Raw genomic sequence first — 16,996 nt, 5'->3', positions numbered from 1 at the left:
ATATTTTCATCTTTTAATTATTTGTTATTTTTAGTCCATTAATTATATATTCATCGATTTTAGTATTTTTTTATATAAATAACATAGCTTTTAGGTTTATATCAATAGAATTCATGCTTTGAAATTTAATTTAAACTCATTTTTTTAATTGTTTTTCTCTTCTCGCTTTTTTTAAAAAAAATTATTTTTATGAAAATATGTTACGATTTAAAATAAATTTTACGAAGAAAGACGATATATCTCATATTTTTTTCAATAAAGAATAAAGTGAAGTATATTATTGTTGCTAATGAGTTGAAAATGATAAAATTTATCATAAAAAATAAAGTTATCATTCAGTAGGCATGGGAGAGATTAATTTATATTGATTAGAAATAAAATTCTTGCAATGAAAATAAAATTGAAAGTTTAGTATATGAATCCACGATATAATAGAAGACAAAAATATTAAAAGATTAAATTATTATAACTAAAAGACATAGTATTTAACTTTTCTTTATACTTGTATTAATATGTTATGAACATGTTATGTATGACCTTCATCAAATAAATAATTTGGTATTTGAGAAATACTGAATATAAAATGACTCATTGCAAATTCGAATTCAAATACCATAATTCTAAAATATAACTCCAGAGTATTATACATAATATCGAATTATCAAATACTTAATTACCAAAAAAAATTAATTTAATCTGATAATTCAATCTTCGATATTTTATAACCAATATCTAGTAATTAGTATTGCACTAGAAAAATAGACGGTTCTTTTCTCTTCATATAACTATAAAAAAAAACAAAGAAAACAATTAAATTAACGAATTTAAAATAGATTTTAAGTAGGAAAAATTACATAAATTAATACATTTTAAAAAATAATTACTGATTTTAGCGATACTTTTTGTTTATTACCATTTATAGCAATGTTTTGTTAAATCTGTAATATGTATTAAACTTGTATTATAAATGAATTAAAAGTGATCAAGTGAAATAAAAATATTATTGCTATAAATGGTAAATATTTTTTTAATATAGTATATTTATGTAAGTTTCCCTTTTAAATAGAGCTGTCAAAACGGACTTAGTCCATAGGGCTGGCCCAACTTAACCCATTATTGGGGCAGGATGGTAATAAGCTCATTTAAAACTAGAGGCTTACAAGCCCGAGTCATACAAGTCCTTAGCCATTGAGGCTTGATCGGGATCGGATCGGCCCATGGATCGAAACTTTTTATTTAAGGATAACTTATAATAATCTTACTAGTATATAATCTAATTACTTAAATATACATTATGTTGTAATATTATGAATGTTACCAAATTTTGGTACGTCCAACCGTTCAGGTACATGTATCTCAAAATATATGGACTCAAAATTAGGTTAAATTGTTATGGATTCACTCTATCCAAGTAGGTTCGCATGTATATAGGATGCATTAACAACTTTCGCGCCCTCGCCTCCCTCATGTCTTGCTTGTCACTCACTTATCTCGCTCGTCTGATATACGAGAGATACATGCTAATTACACTATATATATATATATAATATATTTTGCTAGTGTTATTAAATTTGAAAATCTTGTCATTTTCTTGATGTTATAAAATTATAGCAAGTCTGAAGTGAGAAAAAAAAAGTCTAGCCCGTTCCAACCCTCAGCCCTTCTAGGATTGGATTGAATTAGGTTGAACATTTCCAGGCTCTTCCAAATGAATGGTCGATCCGTCCTAACCCTTCAAATTTCTTGACCGCAAAGCTTGGACTGGAACGACCCTTTTTAACAGCTCTAATTTTAAATATGCATAGTCCATCTTCTTTTCACTATAAATATAAATTCTTCTCTTTCTAATAACTCATTTTTCTTTCTATAGTAATAAAATTAATTTGAAGAAAGAAACATCACAATTCATACTAAAATATAAATTTGAATAATTAAAGTTATTTTGAATTTAAAAAGATAATTAAATCATACAATAATAAATATTTAAATTCTTTTGAAATAACAACAATTTTTCAATACAATATTTTTCTATTTTCAAAATCTTAAATAAGATTTCTGATTAAGAATAAAGGATATGAACCATCCTATTATGTATGATTCATGTTGATGGGAAAAAAATGATTAAGTATGATACATATTGATGGGGAAAAAATAATTAATCATTAAAGCATCAAATGGAAGTTGCAAAGCTGGTGATATACCCAATTGTAAATTATATTTTTAATTAGGTGTATTCACACTCAAATTAGTTTGGGTGAAATAACAAGTCTCTCATATTTCATTTTTCTGAAGAAAAAAAAACAAATGAAAAGCAAAATTATTATTCCAATATATATATTTTAAGACAAGGTAATATGGTTTCATAATTTGGCGATCAAAATAACAATGGGGAATGAGAAAGTTAATAATAACAAATTTTAACAACAAAAAATCAAACCAAAAATATTTATACCAAAAATATAATATTTAATATGATTGAGACCAACCTATTAAAAACCTAATATAAGAAAATATAATAGAACTTAATGAGAGAATAATTTTTCCCTAGACAAATATTTTTAAATATAATATTTATTTTGATAGTGTTTGGTTGTATATTTGTACGAGAAGGAAGAATCTTCCATTTATGTAAGTCTGAAAAATTCCACCAAGAAATTGGTCAAAAATATTATTTTGAAAAAGGAAAGCTCAATTTAGGGTTAAATTAAAATAAAATAAAATTTAACACCATATGCAATAAAGAGTTTTAATCATATAGTATTTCATATTATTTTATTTTTTTCTATCAATAATATAAGACGTAAAACTCAATTAAAATTAACTTTCAAACCCAATATAACAAATTGTTACATAAATAAACTTGAACGGAACTTTGAAACAGTATTCAAAGTAATTAAATCCTCCTTTATTAAATTTTTTGTAATAATATTATACTTAACAATTGGTAATAAGTTAAAATAAAATAAAATTGACTTACGAAACCAATTAGTGATAATAGAAGAAATTATAAAATAATAATTAAAAACAAAACAAACATTGTATCAACCTAAGGTTATAAGTAATTGAGTAAATTTAAATTATTAAAAGTTTGTTTAAAAGTTTTAAATTGAATAGTAGCATACATTACAAACATTTCCATAACAGAACAACAAACATATAATAAAATGGAGAAGATAATCATTATATGCTAACAAATATATGATTAATTAAATCATGTCTAAATTTATTTATCTGATTTGACTTAATCTAAATTATGATATTAAATTTAAAATATATGAAATATTATTTAATTCTATAATATAAAGTTAATTAAAATTTCATTATTTTTTTATGAAATAAATAAATTGAAAGGAAAAAGATTAGTTAAGTAACAACAATTAATAAACAAAAACGTCAGGCTGGTTGTATTATTTGGCTGCTTAAAGAGTTGACCAGAAAACGCGGGAGTCCACGTGTATTTCAGTACCCGATTCGTAACCCGACCCGAATACCCATTTTCGTCGGATTCAGTATTCTACTTCTTCTTCTTCTCTGGTCTCAATTGACCAAAAATTCTTGCTCGAAAGTGCCCTAAAACCCCTTTTGTGTATACAAAGTTTTATATATACGTTTTTATTTTTTCTGGGTATTTTTCAGTTATACAATTTTCAGGCTTCTTGAACAAGGAAGAAAATTCTCAATGGATGATCTTGGCGATGATTTGAAAATTCTGCTCTCAGCTTTAAAGGGTACTTTTTTTTTTTTAAATTTTTCAACCCTCTTTTTGTTGATGGAAATCGAATTTGTTTGTTAATTTTTTATTGTTTATGAGCTGAATCGAACAAGATTGTTTTTTTCTTTGATATGTGGAAACTGGGGGAAGAATGGGTTTTAGTTGTTCTAGTTCTTTTCAATACGTGAAAAATTGTATTTTTGAATGTTGGTTAAGTTTAGTTTATTGAATCTTGGAAATGAAAAGTGTTGAGTAGTTTAGGTTGAGGGTAGTAGTATTTAATTTTAATTTTTTTTTGGTTATGTGTGTTGTTACTTGTATGCATTACTACATGTATTGGCATAATCATGTTGAATCTTGAAATAGATGGTGGCGTGTATGTTGGAGAGGAAGAGGAGGAGGAGGAGGAGGAGGAAGAAGATGAGGAGGAGGAAGAGGATGATGAAGATGAAGATGTTCATGATGATAATGTAAAGACGGATTTGGCATGCCCGTTTTGTTCAGAAGACTTTGATATGCTTGGATTGTGCTGTCACATTGATAGCGAGCATCGGATAGAGGCTAAGACCGGGGTAAACCATACCTATGTTTTCTTTCATGTTTATGTTGGATGTATGTTTGGCTTTGTCTTATTTGATAATTTTGATACGAGATATTTCTCTTGAAGGGTTTGAAATAGTATAGGGAGACTAACCCTCAGAGCCTGTTGTTCATATGTGCCATAGGGTTATCTTGAAGTTCATTAGTTGTTGATTGTGTGACTACCTCAGACTTTTAAGATTAACTAGTTGAATCAGGTAGAGGTATTGAGTTTGAGTCTCACCTGCCTATCATATAAAAGACATTTTCAAGTTTTGTGAAGAAAAAGTTCAGCAGCAAGTGTGAGACTGTAATCGAATTCTAAGTAGATAAAGTAATATGCTCCTTGTAATCTTTTAAAGAGTTCACTCGATAAATATGAGAAACTAGTATGGAACTCTATACACTTGGCAAGCAAAAGGGAGGGCTTTGGGGGAAAGGTGCTTTTATTAAAATCTACACTGAGCTGAAATCCCCAAAATAGTATCTTTCTCTATGTGATGATACTTGCAAAACAAATACCTAATCAGGGGAAAGCTAACTACATGCCGATTATGGGAGTTCATGCTTAAGTTTGTGTGATCTTGGGTATTAGATACAAAAACCTTTAATGGTTTGACATATTTGTGGTCTGTCTCTATCTGAGATCATTAGGGACTTCAGTGTTGCGTGAAATTATCTGATGGCCATCGTATTTTAGACTTAGCCTTTTGAAGTCTGAATTTTCTTATGGTTGATGTTTCTTTTTCTTCAGATATGTCCTCTATGTGCTACCAAGGTGCGAACAAATATGGCTACACACGTCATCGTGCAGCATGAAAGTATTTTAAAAATATCCTTCATTTCCTATATTCCAGTATATTAATTTCACACGGTAACGGATAAGAGTAAGGAGTTATTATTTTTTCATAGCTGATTGTAAGAGAATAGCAAATCTAGCTACTACAATTTCTACCGCTTGCATATTCTCTTGGTTGCAGTGTATCTTGAAACTTGTTCTTTATAGTTAATTGGGAATATAATATCGAATTCCTTGGGTTTGAGTGTCAGCTAACTTGCTGAGCTCTCTACCTTCCACAAATTGAGGTGGAGGGTTCAGATCCCATTATTAGCTTACATGCATTTCTTTCTTTTCTGTTCTCCCTCCCTGATATATTTTTTAAGAAACAGGAAATAAAAATTTAAAAACATGATATTGAATTTCCCATGTTAATATCAGGAATAATGACCTTGATATTTGCTTATATGGTGAACTGGCATGAGTAGTCAAGTGGCTACTTAATTTTGCTTGGTGCACTGTCTGCGTAGTTCTAACTCCAATATCTTCCTCAGTCATTATGTGTGCAAAGGCAGTGGCAGATGTCCTTCCTTCTTTTTGTCTCAGTAAAATTAAGTTTTATTAATATAGCTGAACTAAAATAACTTTGCTGCTTGCCGAGGTTATAAACTTTGCCATCTTTCTTTTTCAATAAAATAAACAGTAACTTTGACCTCTTTCATGTTTTTTGGTTTATTTGAGTTCTTTCATAGGGTATGAATTTGCATCTTTCTCTAGGAGAAATCAATGTTATATTTTATTTATCATAGAACATGTGGAGCTTTAAGTTGATTCACCTTAACACAATCTTACGCACTTTGCAAAAGGAAACATAAAAATGGTGGATCTTTCTCAGCCTTATCCTTACTGAGGAAAGAGTTGTTGAGTGTTTATTTGGAAAAGAAGTCCAGCCATGTTAGTTCTTCCTCAAATACGGAAACCAACCAGTTACTGTTATCATTTGTTGGCAATCAGCAGCCTGCTAAAAGATCTCCTACAAGACAGCCCTGCACTTCAGACGAACCAAGTGTATCCAACAACAGCCTAGATGACCATATTAGTGAAAGGTAAGAAGGATATTATGTTTTAATTTCTGCAGCTTATGGTTTGTTTCTCTGTGTTTCCTCTCACCATATGCCAACATCAAATGGCACTAACTATCATCATGATGAAAAACAACAATTTAGTGGACAAAAAAAATCTGGATCTATAGGATTACACACCTAATATTCTACCATTTATTAGAAGCTTAATTTCCATCAATTATTGTCATTACGAACTAATTGAAGAACAACATGTGGTAACTAGATTCGAACTTAGAATCGGGCTTGAACTCATTTCTGAGATAACTGGAGCACTCAGATAGCTAATAATAAATGCCTCAAACTTTGCTTGGTTGAATTTCGTTAAGTGGAGTTCATGGAAATGGATAATTATCTATACTGGGCATTGTTACTTGGATTTTCTTTTTGATTGCTGCCTTATTGTACGCATTTCATTTCTTGATTATGCCAGTAGTGAGCTTAGTGGTAATTTAGATGAATTCAATAACAAGGCGTCCTTAGATATTTTGCCTATGCTGAATTTGTAGGAGTACTTCACATATATATCGAATTGTGAGAGAAACCAAATCCAACCATTTGCAAGGAGTGGGGTAGGAATACCAATGCCTGATCCATGAGTTTTTTAGATTTTTTTTCCCTTGCAATTGAAAATGCCCTAGATCCCGGTAAAATGCCTCAGTCAGAAGGTTTTTAACATAGAGCCAACTTCGAGAACTCATGGAACCTGATTTGTTTTGTGATATCTACCATAATTATAACTTTACAGAGAACAGTAGGTCAATAAAAAGGTGATTTATGCATCTTCTCTTTAAATTAGTCAGAGAGACACCATTTGAGTTTATCCTACCCAATCTGTTTAGCACCAGGAAAGGTTGAACCTGAAAGCTGAATCCTGATGCTTCCTTTCAAAAGTTCACTCCTTTTCTTCCTAACTTCATTTCTGCTAAATTTCTTCAAAAGTTCACTCCTCCTTTTCTTTCTAACTTCACTTCTGCTAGATTTCTTCTTGACAATTCATCATCCTTCTTCAATTTGTCCTTTCATCACTTTAACACCCTTCCATTTTTCTAATTGTTCTAGTCATTTGCACATTTATTCATTAGCCCTATGGCAAACACCCTCCTGAACTAACCTTAACTGACAAAGAAACTGGTTTATTTTTAATTCTGATGCTCTTTTCCTTCGATCAGCAAGATCATTGTTTTTCTTCATGAATAACTTAAGTATAGATAGAAACAAAGATTATTTGAAATGAACATAGAAGGAAGCATGTGATGATAATGTACTACATAACAGATGATTGGTATTTCTCCAAAATGTTTTGGCTTGGGAAGCTAGAAAAAGTTTTTATTCAAGTGTCCATGGAGCTGAATTTGGATCTCGAGTGTTTTGAGAATATTAGCTGTGTCTTTTCCTCACTGGATTGTCATGTTATCCAAAGTAGCACATATTATTTTTTTGATTTCTTGTTATCTCTTAACTTTAATGTGCCTGGATTGAAAAAAATTGACTCCTCTTATTTTGTTAAAAACCTTGTCATAGAAGCTCCCAGGCATTTCCTTCAATGGACAAGGATCAGGAAGAGAACGTTCAGAGATCCGAATTCGTGAAAGGACTATTGTTCTCCACCATACTCGAAGACTGGTTATGAAACTGAACCACCCTGCTGCTTTTCCGTTCTATGACTAACTAGCACAGAAGCTCTTTGAACATGCTCATCGATACATGCTGATAAATTTACTAGCAGCTAGATGCTGTTAAATGGAGTTAAAGCTTTCCTCGTCTCCTATTGACCTGCTCTCATTTGGATGACGTGGTTGATTATGTGAAGATATGTCCAGTTGATATGCTTTAACAGAAGAACTTGTTTCAAATGACGTGACTTTGGCTTGCTATTTCTTTTTTCTTTTTTCTTCTGCTAACTGATGTAGTTTATACTATGTCTTCTTGACTATCCCCGACTGAAAAACAGAAGTTCTTCATTCTTATAGCCAGATCCAAAATGATTTGATTATGAAGTAGCATGTTCACAGTTATTGTCACATTCTGCAAATGTAATTCTTTCGATTCATTGTGATGACACTGTCAGGTGCGAGTTTCTTCATCTTTGTTGTTGTAGTCCTTAGCTTCATGCTATTTTATCCTTGTATTAGTCTCAAAATATAGAGTAAATTAGAGGTTCAATGGGGTTATGACTTGAATTTTGTTTGAGAATTATTCAACGTGAGTTCTATAAGTTGGGACAGGAAAGACTCAGAAATGTTTTACCCGCAAGGGTGGCCGAGTTGGTTGAGCAAGTAATCTCTCTCGAGAATAGGATGGGGCTTGCTTAGTGCGGTTTGCAGACTGTCTCGTGTGTATTTAAAGGATAGCGATTGTGAGCTCTCGTCAACAAAATGACTTAAAAAAGTATTCGCATAACGAAAGTTCCTCTTCACCAGCCATCGTAGTACTCACTTTCTACCTTGATCAAGATTTACTATTTTTTTTGGGTAGATGTTTTTCTACTGTACCAACACAATTTTTGTTGAACACAGTTTAAAATGTTAGATTTTCTCTATTTTAGAAAGAAAAAAAATGTTATGGTAAAAAGAGGATTATTAAATTAGTTATTGAAAAGTCACTTGGAGAAAAAATCACTTCAGTTTAATTTAAATGCTTCATGAAGTTTTCAAGTTTGTATAAGTTACAAAAGAACATTGTTAACCAAAACTTTTTATGATATTCTAAAAGCAAAGCATGAAATATAAATTGTGGGAGAATACCTTATCAGGTGTTACAGGATACATACTTTATGGAATAAATATTTTCTGATCGTTTACGAATTGAACGGAAGAAAGTGACCTTTTCAGATCTTTTAGGTATAAAAAATGAAGATCTCTAAACTAAAATAATGAATGTTGGTAATTAGTATCTATGCCTTCATCCTGCAAATAAGTTGTTTTTCCTTCTCAAGATTCCATTATTTTTTGTGCTTTGTATATGAAAAGCATCGCTCATGCACCACAGGTTTATAAAGACGAATTTTCGTCACTCAATTTTCAAAGCTGAGCCACCTGATTCAACAGTTTCTCTCTCGTCCTATACTTCAAACTAAGACTTTTCTTCAGACTAAAGTTCTCTAGCTTCTATTCTCAGAATAATCAGATCATTTCAGCTAGACTGTACGTGGAATGCAAAAAAAGAACAAAGAGAATTTGATCACAAAACTCAGAAATTCATTAAGCTGTCTATTCAGCTCTTGGCATGAACGTCTGTAGAAGTTCAAAAATACTTGGTACCATAGACCAAAGTCGAAGAACTTCTGAAACAGAGTTTCTGCACAACATTCTGAGGAACCTCAAGGGCTATGGAAGCTAAATATGCTAATTTAAGAACAAGGAAAGAATGCATCATCATATTGGTTTGTATGCATTTGACAAACTATAAGTATTTCTATCAATTTGTATGTGCAATCCAAAATACAGGTTCCAAATTTTTTGTCACTATCACTTGTCAAGAACTTCTGCTACTGACTGAACAAAGATATCATCCCTATCCATATCAGAACATATAATAATGTTTTAGCCACCCTAGCAAAGCATAACAGGCAGGGTAACAAGGGATGAGGATTCCTGCCACATTTCAGGAAACAATCATAAAGTACAACGAAGCAACTTTTCCACTGTGAGAGTCAAATAGACTCACTCTTTGAGATTTCTCAGGCCTGTCCAAGCTATTCTCCCCTTCAGTTCAAAACATAAACCTTCCGCACTACTAGAATGGAGGCTAAACCGAGATATGGATCTTTGACCAAGCTTTAATTGGTGTCATAATCTGGGGTATTAGATCTCAAAACTGTTCAACCGAACTAACAATCTAAACTTCTTCCCGCTGATGACTGATCAGCAGAAAATTAGGAGCATCAACAGCTGTGTCATTTCCATGGAGAATAGTGCATACGGAAAAACTGGTAATCAGGAAGGATTACATGCAAGCGCCGAAGCCAACTGTCTGCAGCTTGCAATAAAGAATTTTCTTGCTCGGATTCATGAGGTCCACCAGGATTCAAGATTGAGGTTTTCAGTTTGTATGTAGCAAGACCAAAGACTGGTAAAGAAATTCTTGAGCATGCATTTACATTTCCTAGAACTTTCCTACCAGTTGCACCATGATAGCGTGGGTGAACTGTGCTCAAAGCTGGGAAAATGACAAATATTACTTCAGAATAAGCACCGGAAAGTAGAAATCCACATGCATAAAACAAATACATATGTTGTGCACACTGAGACTGGACAGGACATACCTCTTGATTGTGTGGACAAAGTATGAAAGGTTAGAAAAGAAGCATCCAGATCCCGCAATGTTGGACCCATGGGTATTCTATAAATTGGATACCTATAATAGACTGTGTCAGTTGCAAACTAAAATGCAAAACAAGAACTTCAAATATCTTCATCATGTTACAGATTACTCTAGACTCCTACAGAATTTTCAACATACCAAGCTACAGAAATCCAGCTAGAAGGCAGTAAATCAGCGCTCCTGCAGGTCTTCAGCTCTGGAAATTGAGATGCCAAAACTGCTATCTGATAAAGAAAAGAAGAATGCAGAAAAAAATACCCATTTAGGATAAAAATGTGGAATTTTACTTATACACTAACAAGTGATGTACCTTGTCAGCCAATGGTCTTCGATGATGTGGTTGCTCATGCTCCAAATACTCAAACATGAGTTGCCCAAGAGACTTAGAAAGTTCAGTTTCATCACTCGATGACACCATGACAGCCTTATCGCTCAATGATAGTCTATTTAGTCGTTGAGCATTTAGATTTACAAGACCATGCTGGTTCCGCAGCCCATCAGAAGAGGATATGGACCGCCTCTCCACTTCACAGTCACTGCTTCCACCACTGCTGGTCTCCCTTGATGACTCAGCATCACCCTCTTCACCAGGCCTGCTGGACAAAACAGAAGGAGCACAACATACAAGGTCGAATAGAAGTTAAATACCCAGAAGCACCACATTCAAGTTACCTTTAGGTGAAAGAAAGAAATATTGCCTAAAATATCAAATTAAATTTCACATTAACAATCATACAAGTAAAACAGACCGTTAACATGCAGCAATCAGTTCTTCATCGGTTTACAGCTTAGTCATCCAGATAAGTACTAAAAGAACAAGTTTCAACATCATACATGGAAGATGCACCAAGTGCCAAGTTACTTTAGCACTTCAGTAGCTAAAGAGGGTTTCCAAAGTTCGGAAGCTAACCTAGTTTCTCACTGAACCATTTTCAGGTGCTGATCCAGGTTCCAATCTCACAGGTATCAGTTATTACAATAAAATAAACCCCAGAACATTTGGAATACTGCTAATTTGGCATGTGTGTTTCATTACCATGGAATGGTAAAATCATGAAACAAATCATGAATCTCTAACAAAAAGCAATGCACTAGCCTATGGAAAGTACCAAACAGATAAAAATAAATCCAAAGTTGTCGATACAAAATTAGCAGAATCAACATGAGTTGCGGAAGTTAGTTCAGAAACTTGTGAACTGCTGGGTGCCCTAAAAAAGCACATCCACCATTTACAAAGCAAGGGAATCGCCGAATAACCAATCCACGTAAGCCTGAAGGGTGAAGTCGACCCCATAACACACCCTTTACAGAGCAGAAAGATATTACTAGTAAAATAAGGAGAAAGAACCATGCATTTACTTTCAGAAACAAATGTTAATCCAATCGAGCAAAAAAGGTTTTTAAATGGTTAGCGAGATGACGTAGAATATACAAAAATGCAGCTATTAGTTCAATAATAATGAAGCTTAAAGGGCAATCTCAACAATGCTCAAGCAAGTCATGACAAATATGATTAAAAAAAACTTGTGTTGCAACAAAACGTGTTTATCATTTCATTATAACTTTTTAATATTAACAAGTATCAGCAGGAAAACAGAAAATACAAGCAACATACAAAGCTGACCACGAATTTATTCAAAGATCACATGGAACTTTGATTTGTACATAGAATGAGTCAGCTAAACACTGATATTACTGATGCTTAGGCACTTATAACTCTTGCAAGAACTTTTTCCACAAGCAAGTTATGAGCAAATTTAATCATCCAGTCCACATTGAATCTGGCACTATTGGAACATAATAGCCTCAACTAGTGCAATATGACCATACTACCTACTATCTATTATTTTTTAAAACTATATTACCTGATATTTGTTTCATTAAGAGCTTGTGGTAAGTATAATCAAGAGAGCAAGAAAGTGAAACACTACTACTAGCTAGTTTGACTTCTGAGATATCTTTTCACACAGACAAGAATTCCTTTCGGGATAATTGAGGACCGGCAAACGCAAGTACTCAACAGCACATGAAGTGAAACATGAAGATCTGATGACGGAATATGAGTATATTAACTAGTATTTTACTGTTTTTATTAGTACTAGTTTCTATGTACGTGCAAAGCACATGAATCTTCAATTAATTATTTATGAACAAGCAACAACAACATAACCAGTGTAATCCCACAAAGCGAGGTCTGCGAAGGGTAGAGTATGCACAAACCTTACCACTACATTAGAGGATTTATGAAGAAACAATAGATTACTATTATTAAAAGTTATATATAAGAAGAAAGTTTGTTTACAATAATAATAAAGTTTATCCGCACTGGATATTTAGACCAAATCAATTCAACAACCATTAGAGGCAGGCCTAAGATATGACTATTACAGATGCAAAACTACATCTAGCACAAATCTATCGCTGGTCATAAAGATGATATTAACAAGTTTATATTATCAGGTTGATTTAAATGGTGCTATCCCAAGTTAGTCTATTTTTTGTAAGCAAAAAAGGTTTATTCATTAAGTTTTTCTCTCTCATTTTGACTGTATTGAATAATATTAGAAGAAAATGGTAGGGCTATTTTAAAAAAATTTAGAAGTGTCCGTATCAATAAGACAAGTTGGCGTAGAAGCACGGGTTTGTTCAATGTTCTTTTCATCTGATTGAATAGTTAAGGTTCTTTAATTAATTAGTTTGGGAATCAAAATTTAGAAGTAGAAATTGTTTAGAACTCTTAAGGCTAGTTGGATTGCTCAGCATTGTTATTTGTGCTTTTTATAATAGTACAGATATTAACTCGTATGAGTATATTAGTGTTTTACTTGAGATATAAGCTCCCATTTTGGAGAAGAACAGGAATAATAGATTCTTTTAAGAGCAAATTTGGAAGGCCAGTAACTAGATTTGGGCATAATTACACAATTTTGTCATAATTGATTGGTCAACATGTAATTGAAGGGGAGTAATTAAAATCTTTAATTTGTTTGAACCAGGTCAACGGTAGTTATGTCATAAATTTGCTTATTATATCATAAAGGAATAAGTCACTATCCAAAGCAAATTTATGAAATAGCTATCGTTGCTTTGATTTTAAGACATCATTGGTAACAACAATACATTCCCATAGATGGCTATCGAATGATAGCTATTGCCTTAAACTACACTTCAAGTTCATAAAATCCATGATTCCATGTGAATCCAATTCCCTCTCAAGCTTCTTTTCAGCCTAATCATCTCAACACCCAATTTGGCATGCGTAGTTATTAAATTCTCTTTCCTACTTCGACTGAACTTTTTGAGCCGAGGGTCTAATGGAAATAACCTCTCTATCCCACAAAAGGTAGGAGTAAGGTTTGCGTACATCCTAGCCTCCCCAGATCTCACTTGTGGGATTACGCTAGGTATGTTTTTTTTGAAGAAGTAAGCTGCTTCATTACCGGCATCAAGAAGATGCAAAGCGTACAAAAGTAGATAGGCTAGCTCCATTACATGATAAGTTTAAGACCAGGGAGCCAGCCACAAAATTAAAAGAGGTTATGTTTGAGTGGATTACGACATAGAATCACAAGCTTTGATTTGGAATCGATCACGTTAATTGATTTTGTGGCCGACTCCCTGATCTTAAACTTCAATCATATAGATAGCATTTGGCAAGCAGAATAAACATAAAGAGAAATGGCAAATAACTATAGACTAATTAGAAAAACAAACTAACACAAATAAAGAAAAAGAGCATCAAAAGTTGTCTTACCTGATGCGTGAAGATGGCTTTGACGGATCTACGTACAATTGGATGCCGGATAAGAAAGGTACATAATATTGAATGATTGGATCTTTCCCATTCAACAATATTGGTACACCCACACCATAGACGCTCCATTCACTAAAAGCTTCCCAAAGATCGCCAAGGCAATAATATAGATATGGCTCTGCTTCCCTGGCTCTACGGCCTCTTACATTCACCTGTCCATCCAAAGTGTGATAAAAAGACAAATATTATTTACTTTGATGCTATCACATTCTTAGTACAAAGAATAAATCACACAATTGAAGTATACCGTTCAAAAATGAAATTGCACTGGATTCCTAAATGTGAAAAATGTGGAGAAAAAATATATTCTTTAAATCAAAATGAGGTTAAGATCTTGCAAACAAAGCAAACAGCATTTGCTTCCTAAAAATGAGACTACAACCACTACCCTTCAATCTCAAACTAGTTTAATTCAGTTGATATAAATCCCCATTATCCATTCCGCTCCAATATGCAAGAGAAAGAGTAATAAAAAACAAGAACTCAAAATCTATAAGCAGCTCTCGCCTCATTTGATGATTGTTTAAGCATAGCAAAAAAGAAGAAAATGTTATTTTAAAAATCAATACCTCTCACTCATAGAATAATGTATAACCACTGAAACAACTACAAAAAGAAAACTCATATACCTCGGTGAAATGCTGGGCGGGCACAAAGGGAGTAACAGATTCCATCAAACGATCCAAATTGGTAACATTTATAGGAGGCCTTGGTGGTGAAGCCGAGCATACAGAGGACGTTTTCGACAATGTAGTAGTATTAGTCGAATCGTCTGAGTCAGTCCGGTTCCCCACCTCAGCTGCAACTACAGCCGCCTCAGCTTTAACTGCTCTCTGCACCGGCTGCCTCTGCTGCTGCTGCTGCTGCGATTGCTGTTGCTGTTGTTGCTGCTGTCTCTGTAACTGCTGCTGCCGGCGCATAGCCGGAGGGTTATAAAATCGGTCAGCGCCGTGGCTCCGCGACACCGCGAAGCTTCCAGAACCAGACATTATTACTCCCAATTTGTGTGTGTGTGGTGAGGTTAAACTAAAAATCTATGAAATTGAAGAAATTCAGCAACTGAAAATGAAGAGATTTGTGAAATGAGATTCAAATTGAAGTGAGAAAAATCAAAATCTGAAACTTCACTGATTAGGGTTTTTGAGGTTTTTGGAGGTTCGCATCAATGACTAGTTGATTTTTCGGAGTTTTTGAAGGCGGAAAAATAAAAAAGGAAAAAAAGAAAATATATAGCACTATTTATATTTATTATAAATAAAAATGGAAAAAGAAAAAAAGAATTGTGGAGAGGAGAAAAGGGGTTTGAGCTTTCACTTCACTTTCAAGTGCAGTAGTTTTGTGACACGTGTATACTTTTGCCAATCAGAGACACTGTAGTGACTCCCTCGGGACTTGAATATTCCCATGTGCCCTTTTGGTTCTTGATAATTTTTGCCATATTTGTATTTGGACATGCCATATAAAAGTCATAATTTCAAATTATTGTGTTTTTTTTTTATGGATGGTAAGATTATATATAATAGCTAGAGAATTACATGGTTTTGAGACCTACTGGCCTCTATATATTTTTTATCGTTAGCTATTACAGTTAGGTTATCAAAACATGCTAACTTATTATAAGTTGTTCTTAAGTCTATTAGTTATTACACCTTGCTGGTTATCCTTGATGAGAGCTATAGCTTGCACCGGAGGTGTAGATAATATAGTAACATGGGTTGAAGGTGTTAGCTTGGTACCTAATTTTGATAAAAAGTCTGCAACCTTGTTTGCTTGCCGGAAACTATGTCGGACCAGCGAATTCCCCAACCTCTTCATAAGCAACCTGCATATATTAATATTAGTTGTAATGTGAAGCTTGTAATTCTTCAATTGTTTCAGTAGAGTCTAACTCTACTTCGATGGGGCTAGTGGAGAATTATATGACTAATTTTAAATCATCTAGAAGAGCTTCTATTTCAGCCACGGTATGGCTTTGGGCATTGGTGCTATGATAAAAACCTATTACCCAGTTACCATTATGATCCCTAATGACACCTCCGGAACCACCCTTGTTGCGTTCCCTTGAAAAACAGTCATCCGTGTTAAGTTTTAAGGTCCCTTCTCAAGGAGAGGTCCATTTTATACTAATGAGATCTGAGGATTAAAGGTTGTGGCGTTGGTGTGTGTGTTGATGGTATTCTATCATATTGTTTTTCACTTTTTCCCATGATAGAGATAAATTCTTAGAGTTGAACATATTATGATTTCTATTTTTCCATAAACTCCAAAGGGCGAAAAGGAAGAAATTCAGCCAGTTGTGAATGTTACTATCTTGCGGCGGCTTAATATTCTTCAAAAACTGAAGCCAGTGTATTTGGGAGGGAATATAGATTTGAGGAATACCTAGGTTTAGCCAGATTTTTTTTTTTTTTTGCTATATGACAATGAAATAAAATATGGATTATAGATTTCTCCTCTTGTTTACAAATGGTGCATGTGTTATCAGGCACCATGTTTATATGCAGGAAAGAGTTAGTTGGAAGTCTATTCTAGGAAAATAACCAAAGGAAAAAATTGATTTTATTTGGAATATCTCTCTTCCAAATCCAGCTAAACTGGTAAGGTGAAGCAGGGAGTTAGTATAAGAGTTGGTTAGACAGATTTGGTAGAAAAGTTAGAGTTTTTCG

The 16,996-nt window shown here is 33.3% G+C and overlaps 2 protein-coding genes across 4 annotated transcripts; one reads left to right on the top strand and one right to left on the bottom strand.

The window, feature by feature from the left end:
* Positions 1 to 3,535: 3,535 nt before the first annotated feature.
* Positions 3,536 to 8,276, top strand: LOC107031760 (protein DEHYDRATION-INDUCED 19-like). 2 transcript variants are annotated; one of them, XM_015233229.2, is made up of 5 exons: positions 3,536 to 3,728; positions 4,079 to 4,284; positions 5,046 to 5,123; positions 5,922 to 6,175; positions 7,715 to 8,276. In XM_015233229.2, the coding sequence occupies exons 1-5, from the start codon at positions 3,680 to 3,682 to the stop codon at positions 7,821 to 7,823; spliced, it is 696 nt and encodes a 231-aa protein (XP_015088715.1). In that variant the 5' UTR covers positions 3,536 to 3,679; the 3' UTR covers positions 7,824 to 8,276. The 2 variants fall into 2 exon arrangements, with proteins under 2 accessions (XP_015088715.1, XP_015088716.1); XM_015233230.2 differs by having other exon boundaries at positions 3,537 to 3,728; positions 7,718 to 8,276.
* A 1,271-nt stretch (positions 8,277 to 9,547) lies between these two features.
* Positions 9,548 to 15,547, bottom strand: LOC107029424 (AF4/FMR2 family member 4-like). Of its 2 annotated transcripts, none has more exons than XM_015230832.2 (6): positions 14,960 to 15,547; positions 14,271 to 14,482; positions 10,827 to 11,112; positions 10,655 to 10,740; positions 10,458 to 10,549; positions 9,548 to 10,351 (listed from the first exon to the last, which is right to left on the bottom strand). In XM_015230832.2, the coding sequence occupies exons 1-6, from the start codon at positions 15,317 to 15,319 to the stop codon at positions 10,089 to 10,091; spliced, it is 1,299 nt and encodes a 432-aa protein (XP_015086318.1). In that variant the 5' UTR covers positions 15,320 to 15,547; the 3' UTR covers positions 9,548 to 10,088. The 2 variants fall into 2 exon arrangements, with proteins under 2 accessions (XP_015086318.1, XP_015086319.1); XM_015230833.2 differs by having other exon boundaries at positions 10,827 to 11,109.
* Positions 15,548 to 16,996: the final 1,449 nt, after the last annotated feature.

The sequence above is a fragment of the Solanum pennellii genome, chromosome 9 (assembly GCF_001406875.1).
Source record: "Solanum pennellii chromosome 9, SPENNV200".
In the NCBI taxonomy this organism is placed as follows: Eukaryota; Viridiplantae; Streptophyta; class Magnoliopsida; order Solanales; family Solanaceae; genus Solanum; species Solanum pennellii.
This window is presented reverse-complemented; position numbering and strand designations above follow the sequence as displayed.